The 20649-nt window shown below is 30.7% G+C and overlaps 2 protein-coding genes across 2 annotated transcripts; one reads left to right on the top strand and one right to left on the bottom strand.

Annotated features, from left to right (window-relative positions):
• Nucleotides 1-10859: 10859 nt before the first annotated feature.
• LOC124947466 (progestin and adipoQ receptor family member 4) lies at nucleotides 10860-17932 on the top strand. The gene is made up of 7 exons (XM_047489639.1): nucleotides 10860-11102; nucleotides 12970-13517; nucleotides 13756-14572; nucleotides 15781-16005; nucleotides 16103-16206; nucleotides 16292-16429; nucleotides 16551-17932. The coding sequence occupies exons 3-7, from the start codon at nucleotides 14377-14379 to the stop codon at nucleotides 16776-16778; spliced, it is 891 nt and encodes a 296-aa protein (XP_047345595.1). The 5' UTR covers nucleotides 10860-11102; nucleotides 12970-13517; nucleotides 13756-14376; the 3' UTR covers nucleotides 16779-17932.
• On the bottom strand, nucleotides 17211-20485 carry LOC124947462 (F-box only protein 9). The gene is made up of 7 exons (XM_047489634.1): nucleotides 20284-20485; nucleotides 19860-20084; nucleotides 19470-19784; nucleotides 19221-19384; nucleotides 18920-19111; nucleotides 18594-18837; nucleotides 17211-18500 (listed from the first exon to the last, which is right to left on the bottom strand). Exons 1-7 carry the CDS (start codon nucleotides 20284-20286, stop codon nucleotides 18309-18311), a joined length of 1335 nt encoding a protein of 444 aa, XP_047345590.1. The 5' UTR covers nucleotides 20287-20485; the 3' UTR covers nucleotides 17211-18308.
• Between the last annotated feature and the right edge of the window lie 164 nt (nucleotides 20486-20649).

The raw sequence follows: 20649 nt of genomic DNA, 5'->3' as shown, positions 1-20649 counted from the left end.
TCACATTCTCTACTTTACCGACCGAGAGGAAATCAAAAGAGAAATTCTAAATGTAGCGTCTTTTATAATAAAGATCGTCAACAATCTAATTTAAGTAAGGACTTTTTTGAGAATGGTCATCGAAGGATGATGAGCAAATAGGGCGGTAAATTCAAGTGCAGAAAATATACATACATACACACACACAGAGAGAGGGGGGGGAGGGGGAGAGAGAGAGAGAGAGAGCGAGAGACTGTAAACATTCCAGTGTATACATTCTCGTCACCCTCTTTCGTAAAAGAAACTTTAACGACTTAACTTCTTTACCAAGTTTGCTCTCTTTCTCTTTCTCTCTCTCTCTCACACACACTCTCACTCACTCCGTCTTTTTTGTTTTCTAAGAAAGTGCATACGAGTGAACGAGAAACGCGTATTATTACCTTCTGTAGATAATATCCATCAGAGTGTTTAACGTACTTTCTTATTTTACTGAAGCTATGTATCACGATCAATCTTTTTTTTTTTTTGTTTTTCTTTTTACAATGTTAATTAGCGTTTCGCTTGCCGATAAAGCTTATGTTCCCTCGGCTGTGCGATTCGAGAAATTTTTCGAATTAGATAAGAAAAGAGAAAGAATGTAAGAGAGAGAGAGAGAGAGGGAAATAGATAAAAAGAAAAAAGGGAGAAACAAAGAGAAAAAAAAGTTATTATCTATTTTGTTTATACAATTTATACTGTACCTCAACATCCACGACGTAATGGAGACGTAAAGAAAAGGCATCCTTTAAACTTTCTTCCTTTCGTCCTGTGAGCTTTGAATTATGCGACCGAAGATATTTGCGCACACATACACCACATACATGCATGCACGCACGCACGCACGCATGCACACTTCCGTTGTTCGAGATCGTTTATTAATAACTTTGTCGCGACAGATGAGAATCGAAAGTAAGTAGAAAAAAAAAAAAAGAAAAAAAAAATTAGAACGTTTTATCGAAAACTTTCAGTTTGTGTGTGTATATGTATGTGTGTGTATGTGTTGTGTGTGTGTAAAAACCCAATCTATGAATTGATGTTATTTCTAAAAACGAGATAAAAAGTACTCTCTTTAATTGTAAAAGATAAGTTTGGTCGACGAGACAAACAAAATTCAACATGACGCGCAAGCGCCATAACTACACATATATAATGTTTATTACGAGCGAGTATGAATAGTGAACGACACATTTTCGGTTCCAAGCTATATTTATAATTTCATAGTCCTCATTTCTAAACTGTGCGTATCTATTAAATCTATACGAATCTAACCAAGTGGAGTTAATTTTAACGAGGAAAGACAAATAAATATTCACATTTATTTAATTATTTATTTATTTACACGCTCGTATAAATAATTGAATTATTTTTAGATATATATATATATATACATAAACTAAAAAACGTATGTGCGTTTATGTATACGTATATGCGGTGAGGGAGAGAGGGGGGGGGGTGTAAAATTCTCAAGACTTTTGAACAAAGAAATTCCAAAAAAGAAAACCATGAAATGTTTCACAAAGGACAATGACCGAAAAGTATCGAAGATCTTAAATTTCCACCGGATGTTTACTCTCTTTCTCTTCTTGTGTACGATCTCTTGGCATGTTCTCAACGTTCACAAAGGACGACGGAATAACGCGTGTTACGCGATAAATTTTCTTCCTAGCCGTTTTTAAGGGGCAGAGACAGGGTAGGGGCAAGGAGATGAAAACGCGGGAAATGGAGAAAGAGAAAGAGAAAGAGAAAGAGAAAGAGAGAGAGAGAGAGAGAGAGAGAGAAAATGAAACATGAAATGAATACATTATTGCCGGAAACATTCGACGATGGTTCTCGTTTGTTTTATAAAGATTATTACTAATATAAAAGTATTAAAAAATCTGCGCATTTCCCCTATAAATCCTACTATTTTTGTTTAATACAGAGGAAATTTTTTTTTCATTGTCCGATTATTATGTTCCGATGAAGAAGAAAAAAGTATAGATTACTTAATTCGTAGTGATATCAAAATTTTTTTTAAAGAAAAAATAGGAAGAAGACTTCGAAAAGATTAAATGATCTCGAAGAGATTTAAATGGATTTGCAACACGGAAGAGGATACTTCAAATGTATTAAATCGCAAAGGAGATAAATTTCATCCTATTAACGTGCCACTGCTATGCTATTCTTATTATTACTTACATTCTGTACCCTTTCCCTTCTCATCTTTCATTCTGTACTAACAGAGTTCTATCTTGACCAGGCGTCGAAAAGATCATGACCGTGGTTATAAAATTTCTTTTCGTAATTTCTTATACAGGATTACAATACGTACGTATACAAGATAGTTCAAAAATTCCTAGGATGAAAACTTCATAGTCCAAAACCAGTTCAAAACTTCGTAAGTGACATTAAATATAGATTATTTTTTTTCGAGTCTTTTTGGGCTTGTAATTTTACAAACAAGAATGATAGTTTTACAATCTAAGTAATAATAATAATAATAATAATAATAATAATAATAATAATAATAATAATAATAATAATAATAAAATAAAAAAATAAGAATAAAAAAATAAAAAGAAAGAGCCTAAAAGATATCAGTAAAGTGTAATTAAAATCATCTAGGAACTTTTGCTCTACCCTGTATATACATATATATATATATATAAATAATGAAAATTTAAATATAAGTATAGAGTATTTCTTGCGTCGAAATAAAATTAAAAAAGAAAAAAAGAAGAAAAAAAAAAAAAAGAAAAAAGAAGAAAAAAAAAGAAAAAAAAAAGAAAAAAAACCCAACGAAATTAAAATACAAATTCAAACGAACGAGATTTTCAGTCAACTGGAAATCACCGATCTCGAAAAACCGGTATATATCGAGGCATAAAACTAAATCGGGCTGGTAACAAGATTTATTTTTCTCGAGTGATAACGAGATTCATTTTTATTAACTGGTAAGTAACATTTACCATTTATTTATATCTATTTTATTAAATAGAAAAAATAAGTCTTTAGTTAACATCAAAATAATATTGTTACTTCATTTTCTTTGCTATTTTTCTTTTCTCACGATTCTTCCCCCCCCCCTCCTCCCATATTTTTGTAAGAGCGAAAATTTTCGACAGTAACATTAATTAATGATCGCTTAGTGCAGAATAGGGAGGGAGAGGGAATTAGACGAACGCGGTAATATAAATTTTTCAAATTCCTATTTTTTGCAAATCAAATTTATCCTTTTGCAAATCAAGTTTTTGTACCATATTCTTTCTTCATATTATCGTCTTTCAATTTTTGAAATAAAAAAAAAAAACAATTTAAATGCACTTATAATTTTTTGAACGAATTTTAAACCACAGCTTATCAAAATCATTTGCAGTACAATCAACGATCTAGTGAAAATCTACGTGAGTTTATATTTTTAATCACACATTTCATCAAATCACACATTTACAGGAGATTACTATCATTTCCCATAAATTATAAGAATTCCAGACAAGTTAAATTAATCAATACAATTGACCAGTTTAACTTGTCTGGACCAGTTAGTCAATATAACTGAAAATTATCTAGAGACTATTCATCTAATAAAATATAGAATTGGTTTATTATTATACTTTATTGTTAACCGCACACCATTTGTACTACTATTACATGAATATATACATACATATATGAAATTACTACCAACTGATGCAAGAGGACCATTATAGATTAAGTCACATATACATTATTTAACTATCTAGATATAGTTTTCATACCACAAATTCGTACATACATACATACATTCCATATGTAATGAATTGTTAATTACTATTGAATAAATATTTTATGTATGTATATCTTTGTATTACAATATACAATAAAATGTTGAATTACTTATTAATAAATTTACATTTAATTTTATTTTTATAACAAAAGGTTTAAAAAAAAAATTATAAAAAAAAAAATTAAAAAAAAATAATTTTTCAGAAAAACTTGATTTGCAAAAAAGTTGAATTTGGAATGCAAAAACTGCACGCGTGAAATTGCGATATCTAACATCTAAAAGAATTTTATCGGAATATTTTTGTTGTTAATTGTAAAAAAGATATGATTAAAGATATGAACATGTACTTACTTATGAATCTGAATCAATTTCAATAATTAAGTTTCATTTCATGAGTTTCTAATTTTAGAATGAATACCCGTAGGTTTCGAAATGTTAGAAAGATTCGAATCTTTCGTAAATAATATTTTTTTTCGTGCAGTCCAATATATTTTTAAGAACAAATTTAAAAAAATTAAAAAAAAAAATAAATAAATAAATAAATAAATTTTTTACAAATTAAAAAAATAAATTTTCAAGAACAAGACACACTAAAGTCACTATATTATTTCAAATATATTGCGGTATTCTCACGATACTCACAAAAATATTCTATGATGAACTTTTTAGAAATCTCTTACAAATTAATCACTTTTCGCGTTTTGACATAAGGTAGCAGGTGTCATTTCACGGTCCATTAAAAATTTAACGCTATTCGTAGATTTAAAAACGCTACTCTATAAATATAAATGTTGCCGTGAATCAAGCATACTGTCCCTAAAATGAATAATATAAAATTTGACCAATGGACATTGTAACTATAAAATTATAATCCTGAATTTTTTGTTAGAACCCCAGAGTTTCGCGGAATACATTTTGAGAATCGTTGCTAATACTCAAACAATTCGAATCCATTTGGTCAAGGTTCGAGTATAAAAACTTGATAATGCTTGATAATGGTACTTCAAAGAACGACTTGCATTTTTTAAAATACTTAGAAAAAATTCAAATCTATATCTCGTTTGGGTTCGTGTCTATTTGAAAGTATCGTTTTCTTTTTTCGAAGTACTCATGAAATATTCAAATATATCCAATTAGATTTGTACCTAGATATCCGCAATATACATATTCTATCCCATGTTTATTATAAATAGAATGCCGCTAGAGATGATAATTAATATCTGATCAATAAGGAATTAATAATCTTATTGTCAGATTAACGAACACGATAACGATTATACCTGGGTTTGTAAATGAGCAAGTGATTATGAACACGATTTAATTATATAAATTATATTATATTTTTCGTTTTTCAGATATTTCGACATTTTAGTTTAAATTATTTAAAAATTATTATTCTATAAAATGACATACAGAAAAAATTAATATATATATTTTTAAGAAAAATTCTTCTATGTAATTTAAAAAATTTTAAGAATACCATGAAAAAAAGAATTAAACATGCCTTTAAATATCCATCTAGATTAAGACCAATTTCATAATCAAATAGTGAATAGTGTTTTTAAATATAAATATATAAATATATATACATACACATATATATATATATATATATATATATATATATATATATGTATATATATATATATATATGTATAGATATAGCCTTCTTTATACGCCCATTTTACAGCAACCTACATTTCTATTTTTAGAGAGTCGAAGTAAAAGTGAATGCAAATTCACATGGACCAGTTACCAATTACATGATCCTACGAATTTACGTAAACGTTAACGTGTTACGCCTCCCCTCCACCCTCCAAAACGATTTACAACGTTTACTAATATCTTTAAATAAATAAAAAAGAAAAAAAATCTTTCTTCGACGCCCCCACAAAATATCTTGAAATAGGGCACACACACACAGACATACATACACACATATATGTGCAGATAATTATAAAGACAGAAAATTTCCGCAAAAATGGTTCAGGGTAGGTAAGATTAAATGGTGCATATAATCGCAAACGTCTGATCCTCGGATGAGCGTGCAAGGAGGACAATATATGTAAACTTACATACGTGTATGTGAGTGTGTGTGTGTGTATATATATATACATATATAATTAAAATATAATTTAGGATATGCAAATCGAACGAAAAAATTTTGTATATAAAAAAAATTGCATATTTGAAGAAAAAGGGGTAAAGAATTAAAAAAGAAAAAAAATAAATCTATTCTTCGAACCAATAATCGGAGGATTTTTGTGAATTAAAAAATGGGAAATGAGTGAAACAATAAATTACTTTATCTTTTTCTATATTGGGAATGAAGAAAGATAAGAGACATTACAAATATTTTCGAACGAACTGTGAGATAGAAGGTTTTCACGCACATTTAAAACTCGGAAAAATAACGAAACGAGCTCATATATTATAGAAATATAGCTGTTATTTATCGATTCTACATATTCAAATATTTTTAATCAATAGTTTAAATTAATGGTCAGTATTTATAATAAAATGTTAGTACGTAATGTAAGTGATTAGTATATTATACCTATTAATACAAAAATTGTCAATATTTTAATCAAAATATATATTAATATAATAATTTATCAATATTTTTAATAAACCCAGATGCAATCCAGATACTTAATTATATAAATGTACTGATAACTTATATTACATACTGATATTTTATTATAAATATTGATCAAAATATTCATATATACTGACCGATTTATTTTACAAAATATTTGCCAATAATTAATAAAAATACTGACAAAATAAATATAGAAGAGTATATCGAAATCATTTGGCTTTTAAAATCTTACCTCGAAATATTCAAATAATTTTAAAGAAAGACATTGCGTAAATAGGGATCATTGTTTTATATATATATATATATTCTCGGTCACAAAATTGCATACGATCTAGCCGTTTACGAATGACACGCGATCAAAGAAGCACCTTCTCTAAGGACGTTTCAATTAAATTCTCTTCTCTCTACAGACAACACTCTTGTCATGCTCATAGCGAAGCTCGCGGAAAATTTCTTCAATGTTTTGTTTAACTCGTCTTTTACGAATAGACGACACGTTTCTCTTCCGCATTGTAAACGAGCCAACATAACCGAGAAGAGACTCTAATTCGTTGCGAACTTGACTTCTCTATAAAATCTCCTTCCCCTCTTTTCTCTCTCTCTCTCTCTCTCTCTCTCTCTCTCTCTCTCTCTCTCTCTCTCTCTCTCTCTCTCTCTCTCTCTCTCTCTATCTCTCATTCTTTCACTCTCACTTTCATGAAACATTATTCCTAATGACGTGAGAGATAAAAAGAGAGAGGGGGGGGGGGGGGGGAGAAAGAAGAAGAAAAAACAGACTTTTTATGTGACGATTTAAACCGACAGAATTGACACTCGACGTTCAATAATACAATTCGCGCTGTTAGATACACGAAATATTTACATATATAAGAGAAAAACATTGATACAATGGAATCGAACTAATGATAATGGATCGTGATAATGGATGGTAAACTTTTCTCTTTGTACGTATATCTTAAGCTTATCGACAAAATTTACTGTGTCTAGGAAATCGACGCAATAAATTTATTATCTTCAAAATGCAAAATGAAAATTATAAATCCGACTGGAATAAAACTTTTCTACAGACTGAGGAGAAAACTGAGATGGAGGGCAGGGAGGAAGAGATCGGGGAAATAGAAAAATAATAATTATAATAAGCGATCACGTGCAATAATATTCGACAACGAACGTGATAAAATATACGATTGAATAGAACGAACCTATTGGTAGTGGGCTTTCCTAGATACAAGTGGACTCCGAAGAAGGATAATTTAAAGCCCTTCGCGATCCAACGCGTTTTTCCGAGGACAAATATATCTTTCATTGTTAATATTATTTATATATATTCTTTTTCTCGATGAAAATTATACTTTCACCCTCCTATCTCGTTTTATTTAAACGAGTTTAAAATCGAAAAGATTTATACACTCACGTATGCGATACGTGATACCGTTTCGGATCTCGAACACGCTCGTGAACGATTCGAAAGGCGAATAATAGTGGTGGCGAACACCGTTGGTTAGGGTTCCCTTCTAAGGCCGTTCTTCCGGTGAAACTCACGAAGAAGCACTAACGCACCAACCACGACTGACAACCATAAGAACTTCATGGAGAATCTCTATCCTCTCTTTCCTCGCTCTATCAGAAAGATTCTTGGAGAGGGGATACAGACTCGCGGCATTGGCCTCGATACAGCGCCACTACTACTTCCCTCTCTTTTTCTCTTCAACTCTCAGCCGAGGAGAGTTATCGAGTCGTTACACACACGAGCACTTTATAAGTTAATAGATTCAATTGAGTGCACTACGTCTATGGCCCTTGAAAGAAATAAATGAGCCTCTGTGTTTTCTTTGGACAAGCTTGTATAATTTTCGAAAGTTTAAAGATAGCTATCCTATGGGTATAATTATTTTATATTTACATTGTATTATGGTATAATTTTCTTATTTTTTTTTTTCTTCTCTCTTATATTTGACTATAAACTTTTTATTGAAAAAGATTTGTAAGAATAGTACTGGGATAGTAAAACTTACCTATATGTACCCTTGCTTTGTGGACTATCATAATCAATACGCCTACGTTTGTGTTCATACTGAGGTGAACCAGCTGAATGGGAACGAGTCCTAGAGTGACTGCGTGAACGATGACGTCTTCTGCTTCGTGGCATCTGTAACAAAGCGTTCCAATTTTAATAATATATAATATAAAATAATTGTTATATATAAGCTTTATAAAAATTCTTGAAATGTATATTGTCTTTGAAATATAAAGATATATGTTTATAATTCAAAAAACTTGCACATTAATAAACGATTTGACGAAATGATTGCGTTTGACAATAAATTGACTTTTTAAAATAATATTAAACTTTTATCAGATAGATGAGTTGGTCAACAATTTTCTTAACCTTGAGAGGTTAGAAATCTAATGACTATGTTTATGAAAACAACATTGTGATAATAATTATACTTTATTTTGAAAATATGAATCATTGAAAACAACAACATAAATTTATTCAACTAGCAGGAAACCTAAGAGTATATAAAAGTTATCTCTACTTAGGAAAAATAAAAAGTACACACAAAAGTTTCTATAAAACTAGATAAATAGATCTTTCCTTTTTCATGTTATTTTGCTGTATATTAACAATGCTAATGCTTAATAAATACCACCTCAACCGATGATTTTTATGACATTTAATATAGACAAAACTAAACAATTGTAATTAATCTTAAAATATGTAAATACATGCAATGGATATGAGTTTTTATGATGTAATAATAATGTATACGCAATAAACAATGGCAGCATATAATTTTGAAAAGGAGCAAGACCGTTCGTTGCGGGAGAATTTCCATGAAAAATTATCAATGGAATTTTCTAAAAACTAATGACAGAAGAGAAGCAAAATCGGCAAGAGAGCTGAGAAATATGAGAATACGCTCTACATTTACAGAGATACTCTTGAAAGTTTTCAAGAAAAAAAGAGGACTAGGACCAGATTCGCCTTACTGAAGCCAGACTCCTTGTACTTACATTCGGAATCCGAAACAGGCTTACTTGGTCCCAAATGAAATCGAAGACGGACGAAATCCAGGAGCGTGAAGATGATGCTTGTGGTACGAGACTGTTTTTCGACAACGTTGAGGACATCGGCTCAAAAAATTCTGTAAAACGTGGGCATTCGCATCGTAAAAGTATAATAAAGATCTACAAAAGAGATCAGCCCACTCCGAAAGATATAAAAGAAAAAAAATATTTTTTGTCTGCGAAGGACAAAAAATTATAATATTCCTTCTGTACAACTACATTACTCATTATTAAGGTAAACGCGTAAATCTACAAACGCGCGACGCAATATAAGAAATTGTAACGTTATAAAAAAGACATCTATAAAACCCCGCCAAAACCATCTTGCTCGCAAGTACTTACGAAAACGCGTACATATAGGAACGTTCAAAAACGACAGCATGATACGTGCATCATCTATGATGAAAATCTTGAGAAAAATGGAATGACAATAAGAGATAAATTAGCACGCGTGGGCATGCTGGGGCAAATATATAAAAATCGATGTTAACCGAGCGATTTCAACTTCTCATAACTATTTAACTTCTTGTCGTCCATTTGCTTTACAAAGAACGAATATCGTGATGACGATGTACGACCAAAGGCGTGCATCGTTCGTGAAAGATGTGAAAAAGCTGTAAAAGTTCGTGCATAAGAAGCGCAGTAATCCGCAAAGTGTACGCCATAAGGGAATGTTCATGAAATGGCGGCCATCTTGGAGTTATGAAGGAAAGCATCAGGTACAAAAGCGAATACGCAAAGCATACGCGTCGAGTTTGTTTCGGGCATTTATAGAACTTAATATCGTCCAAAATAGACTCAACGCATTACGATATTATTATGAATATAATTACTTACGTTGGAGAAAGGAAATGTGCTCGCTTGGTCCCCAAAATCGAGCTCGAAAACACGATATCCAAGAGCACGACGACGTGCAAACGTACGACACTTTAGTGTGACAACGACGTGGACGTCGGATCGATGCGATTGGTGAGCGTTGCTCGGTTATATTCGTTTATGGTCGTGATTCCGACCGCTGACGAATTTAGCCGAAGACGCACGAATGTACACGATCTACGCTCAAATCACCGAGCTTTGGTAAATTTAAGGAAGATCTTTACTTAACTCGCGTTTGAGCTTTATAGAAGATAAATGTTTATCAAAAATACAAGAAATATTATCTAATCAATTTTATCTTTCTAACGTACCATATGTTTAGAAAAATGAAATACATTTATTAATGTTTCTTTTCCTTTATGTTCAATTAAATTGAAATGATTATAATCATTTATAAAGATACCACAATATTTGGTTACGTAGAACAAAAATGATAGATATAGACAACGTATATGTGCACACGTGATTCGTCATTAGGAAAACGTATTCTATTTTACATATATACAACTTCGACAACGTTCGAGATGAGAATCGAAATATGTGTATATCGAAAGTGTTCGCGTATCTCGAAATTTAAATCCAATAAAATAAATTATATGTAAAAATGAGATATATAATTATGCGACTAAAAAAATATGGATACCTTAATTTCATAACCAATTAGAAAGAATAATCGATTAAGTGGAATATTAATGAATCAAAAACATCGTGTACGTTGAGTGAATTATATTAGCGTTAAAATTCTAACCTCCAATTGACGAAAATGAAGATCTAATTTATCTCCCACACGTAAGAAATTATAAACATAATCTATAACCCCAATTTCTTTCACGAATCCTCGTAAGATTAATAAAAATCGAAGTAAACCTATTGTTAATAAGCATAATAATAATAACATTAAAAATTTTGAATGAGCTTAAACGCACCTGTATCCAGATTAGACTTCTAAAAATATCTGCGAGTCCGCATCGAATAAGATTTAATAGATTCCATAACATATTCACGCTGAATTTCTTGTATACACATTAAATTAATCGCGTAAGCACAATCTATAAAGTGTAAACACTTGAGCTCGGAATAACGATTTGATAATCTGTCCGCGTTATCATAGATGGCACCACCAACACGCAAACGATATTTGTATAACGACCTACCAGCATCTTTACCGATAAATATTTCAATATTTTGGCGGTTCGACGTTTGCACGTCACAAATGACGACCCATTTTTCTTTTTTCTTTTTTTTTTTATTTTTTTGTTTTATTCCTTTCATTAAATATAACTGTTTCGATCAAGAATCACGTTACTAAAATATCATGATATATTATATTTGCTTGATCTTAAAATATGTCTATAACGCATTTTGATTGAAGCAACTAAGTTAAAGAAAAAAAAATAGTCGCTTAGAATAAAACTCACGTAGTGCTTTTATGACAGTATTTCTTGATCTTGTACCGGACATAGCAAAAGTATTATATAAGGGGGGAAACCTACAAAATGAATTAATAAACAATAATAATAATGATGATAATAATAATAATAATAATAATAATAATAATAATAGTAATAATAATAATAATAATAATAATAATAATAATAATAATAATAATAATAATAATAATAATAATAATAATAATAATAATAATAATAATAAAAGTAGAGAAGAAGATAAATTTTTATCAAACATAAAAATGTTAGGATAGAAAAACAAACGAATCACATGGTCGCTAAATATTCTATTGCTCTTTATCGTGTTTTACCTCGTTCAAAGTGAAAAATTCAGAATGATCGAAGATAAATCGTTGAGTAGTCGCCATGGAAATTGATCTCGATAGATCAGGCCATAAGATAGCGCACCTTTTCTGAAACATATTCCAATTGTTCCATATTGTTGGAAAATTGATCGATTAAAGTTACATTAAAAAATATTCGCATGAAAATAAAAATGAAATATATAAAAAAAAAAGAAATTAACTACTGTAAATCGATCGATTGTGCGTAATTTGGAAATTATTCAAATTGTGTGTCATACTTTTATAAATATTACTCTTCTATCTTTATGCTTTCAAAGAAGAGAAAACTTGCAACACTTGGAATGATTCACATTGATATTTGTCCCTGTATGATAAATTAGTCGTATAATTAATATAACAAAAACGTTAATATTTTTTTGTTAACATTTTTTTTCATAAAATATATAAAAAGAAAAAAAAAAGAAAAATAATAAATCACTCTTAATTTAAAGATGATGAAAATTCAATTAATTTCAGCATGAAATAGTAAAAGTCGATAGACCAATGCAAAAACATAACTCTTACGTCTGCTACACGTGATACAACTGGACCTGCGCCAATCACGATGCGGCTCACGCGAGTATACTCGATCGGCGGGTTAATAATTAGACCGCATTCGTAGTAATGAGGTCATGAAATTTATCCAAGATTATAAGTGTGCACAGATTACAAAAAAAAAAAAAAAAGAAAAAAAAAATAAAGAAAGGAAAAAAGAAAAAAAAGAGATAAATTGTCTAATTTGAAATCGAATTTATTAATAAACTTGATAGAAAATTTTTCGATAAAAAAAAAAAAAAAAGATAAAGAAAATCATAAAATTTCAAATATTCTTTTTGTCTATTAATTAACATATAAAACTTACAGGAATATCATCCTGTCACGAGTACCGTTTGATGCGCCAGTGACTCGTTTGCAGAAAGCTCTAACGAGGGAAAAGCTCGTGGAAGAAAATGTGAAGCATTCAAAATGGATGATTCATAAGAAGAACGTTCAACTTACTTGTTCTTTGGAAGACAACAAACTTCGAATATTCTTCGTTCGAAAGGATGACGATTGGGAAAAATTTGAAAGACCCTTCGATGTAAGATAGAGAAAAATTCGTGGCGCGGATCGCGCGCCCATCTTAATCGCTTATCTAGGACTCACCGAGCGTGGTAGTTGCTTGCAGTATGTCTCATCGTTTTGGCACATGCGCAGTAACACAACCTACCCTAGGTAGATATCGTACATATGACCTTCAGCGGGTATAGGAGAGGGTGAACAAATTTGAACCATATATTTGCAGCACACCCACGTTAGAGAACAAATTATGACGTTTATGCAGCAAAAATCTTTAATCTTTATGTATTTATATACTTGATGATTCTTTCTTTATTTTTTAATAGAACGTAATACGAAGGTATAGTAAGATGGTAAGTTGATAAAAAACTATGAAGTTGTTTCGTTGAAAATATTAATATATTCTCATGCTATCATGCTAAAATATTATCGGCGGTAAATTTGAAATTATCAATACTAGAAAACAAATACGTAAAACAATCTATCTATTTATCTCGATAAATTATAATCGAATAACTTCATGTGTTTCTATATAAAATTTATAAGGTAGTATGGATGAAAATCTGTATCTATTATTAATTATATTTCAAGCTAGATCACGATTTGTAAGATCTCAGAGTCGGTCTGAAATCGAGTTACCCTTTCGTGCGTCAGAAAGGCGATCGATGGATTTGGTTGTCCCGGCAACGCGCGAATACCGTTGGAGGACCGCCGCAGAAGCAGAAACTCTGATGGCGGGAGTGTCCGTGTGTTGGAGGAAAAGGGGTTGTTAAAGTGGTGGAGAGGAGTGAAGAGGAGTAGAAGAGTGGACGAGAACGCGACAACGACAACGACGACTGGTGGAGGTGGTAATGGTGGTGGTGGTGGTGGTTGAAGTAAAGGAGGTGGAGGAGAGATTGGCTGATCGACTCTGATCGACGCTAACGATGCAGTGACAAAGTCAGCCACAGTAGAGAGAGGACGTTTCTTTTTAGGAGTCCTCTCCAAACCTTCTATTGCGGATTCTCATGTTCTCCACGCGTTCTTTCACAAACAATCATCATCGTCCCAGCTGACTATCACGATCAATCTTTTCGCACAACGTCACATCAAAAGGACAGATTATTATTGTGCGATGCCACGGAGGCCAACGTCCCTCCGCAGCAACAATTTAATATCAATCGAATCATCAAAACGGAAGGGACCACTTCGCGAGACGTCAATGACGTTAGGATGTACACTGCAAACGGCGAGAGGAAAGAACGAAACTCGTCAGAAAATCTTTTCCTTCGGAGATGGGTCGACATGCCGAGACATCTCCAATTTAATCCGCATATACATACTGGTTACAGGCCTCTCATGACCGTCCGTCAATGTATCGGTAGTCTCTTTTATATCCACAATGAGACTGTCAACATCATGACGCACGGTAAGCATTTAAATCTATCAAGCTCTAATACTTTATTAATTCTCAAAGAAACTTTTATTCCTACTTGAAAAACGAATTGCTTTTATATGCTTGTTTTCATTTATTTATCTCTACAAGAAAAATAATGCAACGGAATTATACAAAAATAATTATAACTTATAGAAAAATATGGTTACATCGAGGAAATAACCGTGAATATGATCCCAAGGAATCGATTACATACATGCTTGGTAACCAAGTTGCATCGATTTTGTCCTATATGTATCACATATTGATTTATAGATTTTTTCATCTCAAAAATACAGCACATGAACAATTTTTACTCGAGCTAAATATACGATCTAAAATAATAATTAGATCTTGTCACATCACTTAACATTTCTGATAAATGAATACATAATATAAAATTTGAATTCGATCGATATTTAAGGAAAACTCCAATAAGTGACGTAAATACATAACTAAAATAATAGATAAAGCCGTAGAGATAAGTGTATCAATTAAAAATTAATTACGATAACAAAAGGCCAAATATTTGATAAAACGCCTATATAATCTAAACAGTTGTATAAATCGAAAAAGTTCAAGTTTGATAAAAAAAAAAAAAAAAAAATTATATACATAATAACATATGTAAAATAATGATAATTACATAAAATAATAATTGTAAAGAGAAAAAAGTATTCAATGACGTAGTAACGTCTAATCCATTTTGATTACAAAAAATTGAGAAAAGAGGTTTACCATCTTACTATTCAACTTATAGGATATCCCGCAGGTCTATATAATAGGATAAAATGTAAAGATAACGCTAAAAGGTCAAGGTGCGTTGGACGAGACTTCCGTTTGTGGAATGTATAAGCAGTTATTTTTCTGTTTAGAACATTGGCAGAAAAACAATGAGGATCAATCGATGTGATAGCTGTTTAGAATGATTTATAATAGATTAATATTAAAAATTATAAACAAACTAATGATTATTATGTCTTTAAATAGAAAAAAAAGCGAACGCGTGTTGTTACATAAATCAATCGTTATTAAGTAACGTATATACTTATATATACATAAAACATAAGATTTTAATAGGTCAATAATTTAATAGGTGTTTCCCACAATGAAAAAATTTAGAAAAGGAAATTTATCAAGCTACTTCATCTATTACAATAAATGAGAAAGAAAAATTTTGTTGAATTATTTTTATCTTATAGGTTTCGCAATTCTATACATGTTGTGGACCATACCTCGTTGGCTTCCATGGCATACGCAAGGAATACTCGGGGCAATATTATCTTGGTGTCACTTGATAGGGGCAGTTAGTCCATGGATCGGATCCTTTATTTATCATGTTTTCATGAACGTTAATTATGACGAAGCCTTTTATAGATCGTTATTAAGACTCGACATGATCGGTATTTGGCTATGTCAAAGTTTCGGTAATTCATGTCATATTAGAAGACTTATTCGAACCAATTAATTTGATCTTTTTTCTCAATTAATTAAAAAGATAATAAATACTCATTTTTATTTCAGGAGCTATTCCAATGCTGGCAGCGTCGGTTCATTGTTTACCTGATAATCACTGGTACTGCTGTATTTTTATTTACTGCTTTCTCAGTATATGGGGTCTTCTGAAGGTAATATATAAATGCTGTGATATTAAATGTATAGACATATGACGCATCAGAAAATCTCTATATATTTTTTGGGATACATTTGTAGGCAATGCACGCAAGATCTCCGTGGGAAAGGAGACTATGTTTTGCACCTCCTTTCTTGATGAGAATGTTCATAATGACCATGAGGTGTTTTGGTATCGGTGGTGGTTCACCCAAAGCTTTAACTCATATCGTCTTACAGGTATTTCCATCGTATATTTTTCAATTATTCTTTATAAAAAAAAAAAAAAAAAAAAAAATGTATATAAAAAAAATGATTTTTGATTACAGAACCAATATTTGAATATTTTTGTGTAATTTAGGATTTAATAGCTGTAATAGGTGCAATTGTCGGTGCTCTTCGTATTCCCGAAAAATGGATGCCAGGAAAATTAGATTTCATGTTGAATTCTCACAATCTGATGCATGTGTTGGTCGTTCTAGCTGTTTGTTCGATGCATACAGCCACTATCGAGGATCTAACTTGGATGGCTGATCAATCCACGTGTAATGAAACAAATACTTCTTCGATGATAAACGAAGAATTGTGATCGATTTGTAATAACGTCATTTTGCAATAGTCTGTGATAAGATACAGCTGATAAATTGTTCAATGCAATTGTATAAGGAGCTAAGAATTCTGAAATGTTTCATAATCGATACATACGTGGTTCAAAAGTAAGAAGCTAATTTTAAAACTGTTTGATAATATGGATCATATGTACAGGATGTTCGAAGTACAAGTGCAAGTACAAAGATATATGTATATTATATATATTATGCGATATATAATATATATTGTTTCGGTATCGATAGTGAATATGGTGGCTTTATGTAATATATATATATATATATATTACATGAATATCCAAATTCATGTTAATATATGACTTCGAAGTCGAATCACGCAGCAGGATTGCGGATTTAATAAGAAAAGGAAGAGTCTGTTAAGACGATATGTTTTCTAAGTAAAATAGGCATTCTAAGCACATCAAAAATATGTTTATTATATGGTTGTAATTATCGATATCATCACCTACCAATGTCTCCAAGACGTTTCCAATTTCTCATTTCTATAAATTCTTACACTTTACTATACCAAATCCGATATTTAGAGAAATAAAATTGTTCAAAAATATGGACGTTCATTAAATTCCATCATCGCTCAATTATATACAGTACTATAGTTTTTTTCGATTTGAATTCTTTTTTAATGATCTTAATTTAAAACAATATTAATAGTCACATAGTAGATGTAGACCAGGTCAATAAATAGATCTTTCAACTTTTTTGACATCTATTAAATAATTAGCTTTCGTGTAATATAGAGTTAATTGATGTATATTAATACTTTTATGATTTCTTCTTTTTACGTGTACTTTGATTGAAAGTATATTGCAAGTTAGTTCACTTATAGTTTATCATTATTTTTAGCGATCGCATGATATATAAAGATTTTGAATCAAATATTATATACATATATAAATGTACCATGCGTTCACTATCAAAATTAAATTCTAACAACTATTTAGCGAAATAGACCGTACGTATAATTATTTTGAGATGAAATTAAAATGATACAACATTTCACATATAAGCACCTACTTTTAAAAGCACATAAGGCACCATATATGTGCTTAAAGCAATAATAAATTACAATGAAAAGTTATGTATAGGTATATGAATATATATATATATATATATAGACTTAATGAAAAATAACACTATTAAAATCAATAAAGATAAAGATTATTTTTACATCTACAATATTCAAATATCATGAAACTTTAAAAACATCGCTAATCGATAGTTAGATAGCAATCTGTGTAGCCTTACTACTGCTTTTCTGTAACTGAAGGTTTATGTTCTGAATACACGTAACAAAGTGATTATATCACGTGACAATATGTCACAGGGCACATTTTCCTTTTTAAAGATTTTAAAGATTTTAAATAATAATATTTCAACGAACATTTGTGTAGAAGAAATTTGTAATTTTTAAATTTATCTTTTGTTATTCTTATGTTCTTTAAATTTTTATCAATATAATCTTACCAAATCTGATTTTCAAGCAATTTTTATTACTGCAATGGAGCCTCACTTTCCTGAGTATAACTCTTAACTCTGCTAAACCTGAATGGTGGGTACCGTCCGCTAAGATTCATAGTATTTACGCATGGTTCCTGCCCATTTCTATATCTAGTAAATATATTATATCTTAGCCATGACAGTTGTGAATTAATCCTTCTATGATGATTTTGAATTTCGAATTCCTAAAAGAAAATGTTGTTTTACTTATTACTTAACAATTTCCATTACCAAGAAATATACTGCATGAGCTGTAAAAAAAAAAAAAGAGAACTTACAACATGAAATGTTTGTTCTCCGCTATCATGTACCGTCTCTCTTTGTCTCCTTCTACGAGACGTATTATTATTTCCCTTATTAGTATCCTGTCTCTTGAGTACCAATGTAACGAAATTATCACATAATCTATAGTGTCCTATCAATGCTGAAGAATTTCGTGGGATGCGATTTTTTAAACAATTAACAGAGGTTTGTGCTTCATCTGTAGATGTCAGCATTAGGACTCTTCCTTCGGGAAAAAATCTATGTATTGAAACGAATATTAAATGTGGAAAGTATTCAATAATAATTCATAAAGATCATCAATAACTCACTATCAATTTACCTCAGGTACCTGAAGTATTCAACCAAATGCCAATGTTTATAGAATTGATCTTGAAAACTGTTTTCTCCATGACGAATGTAACTTGTTTTACTGATGTAACACCCATTATATCTTAATCTAGGCCGTTGTACATACATGTCCCTCCATGATTGGTATTTTGGTTCATAAGTTCCACAATTTACACCCCACACCCTAAAAATTGACAAAAAATAAAAAAAAAAAAAATCATATTATAAATATTACATAAAAATAAAACTATTTTTATGTAATATGTTTTTATGTATTTATGTTTCTTATTTACCTGATACAAGCAAGTCTCCATATTTCTGGATCTCTTGCAGATATATAAAATCCGCGACATACTCTAGAGAACATTTCAAGTGACCTCAAATCAAGTTCTGAAGAAACAACCCATCGTAAAATGTAAAGTATTATTTCCATTGGTAAAGCAGATATATGTGTTGCCTGGAAGAAAAAAATATCAAAATGTAGATAATACTTTTCATGATTTCATTGACAAAATTTCAATATTTATAAACGAAATACTCACACTTTGTTCAAATTTTCGAAAGCAAACACATTGATTGCGGTTGACAATTCTAGATAATTTAACACATAAATCAGATTCATCTTCAGCATCTTCTTCCTCATCTTTGTTATCGTCATCCGCATTATGTGCATCATTATCAATACTTCCAAGATTATCATCCGTTTCAAATCTTTCTCGTGACTTTATTTTTGTTGATTCGTACAAATGAAATTCAATGTCAGGGACTAATTGTACAGCACGCTTATAAAATTGAATTGCTTCATACAACTGCCCGCTTTGTTCGTGTTCTACACCTTTAAGGAACAAATTCTTTGCCTAAAAAAAAAATGATACAGCTTGACTTTCAAGCTGAAAAATATTAGCATCTTATTAAACATGTATTTTACGTACTTTATTTTCAACAGATTGTGAATCATCCTTAGATACTTCTGTACTAACAGATCGAGTAGATTGTGTTTTGGATATATCTCGTTTTGGTGATATTTCCAGTTCACGTTGCCATTGCTCTCTGAATGATGTTAATGCATCTTCAACATTTTGATCCTTTAAAAAAGAAGATGCTTCTTGATCATCTCCACCATCATCCGAATCATTACTCGCACCACCAATGTTACTCTATCAAAATATGAAAAAAAAATCAAGTAATTAACAACAATGATAACAATGATAATATTGCATGATACTATTATTCTCCTAGGCAATGTAGAATGAACATTTAAAAGATATATAGGTTATGTTGATTGTCACAACGGTGAATCTGCGAAATGTACAGTTACGGTTTAACGTCAACTCAAACAAAGAATGTCATTTTTACCATTGTTTATTCTTATTCAATTTCTGTAATATTTCTTCTTCAACGCTTGAATTCTCGATCAGAAAAGCGTACAACACAGCGAAAGTACAATTTCGCGAGAGCAATCGCCGCCATGGTTTTCATCTGCCTACTATTACTTTTTTTTTTTTTCGTTTGCTCTCATAATGTCGTGCTATCTCTTTCGCGCGTGTTCTCTGTCTGTCTCCCTCTGTCTCTCTCTCTTTCCCTTGTTTTCTCGCATTGAAGTGATGCAATAGTAATGATTATTAAGAATAAAGTTAAAAAATGTATCGTTTATTCAAGAATATTTAAAAAAAAGAAACATGATATGTCAATGCTTTTAATGATATCTTATATAAAATACGG

The sequence above is a fragment of the Vespa velutina genome, chromosome 3 (assembly GCF_912470025.1).
Source record: "Vespa velutina chromosome 3, iVesVel2.1, whole genome shotgun sequence".
Lineage (NCBI taxonomy): Eukaryota > Metazoa > Arthropoda > Insecta > Hymenoptera > Vespidae > Vespa > Vespa velutina.
The sequence above is the reverse complement of the archived record's forward strand: the minus strand, read 5'-3'. Positions and strand labels throughout refer to the sequence as shown.

What these genes read in the sequence shown, in the direction of transcription:
- LOC124947462 (XM_047489634.1), bottom strand. An exon ending in TTCGAAAATTTGAACAAAGT is followed by an intron (nt 19,385 to 19,469) that starts GTGAGTATTTCG and finishes TTTTTCTTCCAG; the next exon opens with GCAACACATATATCTGCTTT. An exon ending in GAGAACAAACATTTCATGTT is followed by an intron (nt 18,501 to 18,593) that starts GTAAGTTCTCTT and finishes ATTTTCTTTTAG; the next exon opens with GAATTCGAAATTCAAAATCA.
- LOC124947466 (XM_047489639.1), top strand. Translation starts at nt 14,377, where the DNA reads ATGTACACTGCAAACGGCGAGAGGAAAGAACGAAACTCGTCAGAAAAT. An exon ending in TGTCAACATCATGACGCACG is followed by an intron (nt 14,573 to 15,780) that starts GTAAGCATTTAA and finishes TTTATCTTATAG; the next exon opens with GTTTCGCAATTCTATACATG. An exon ending in TAACTCATATCGTCTTACAG is followed by an intron (nt 16,430 to 16,550) that starts GTATTTCCATCG and finishes TGTGTAATTTAG; the next exon opens with GATTTAATAGCTGTAATAGG.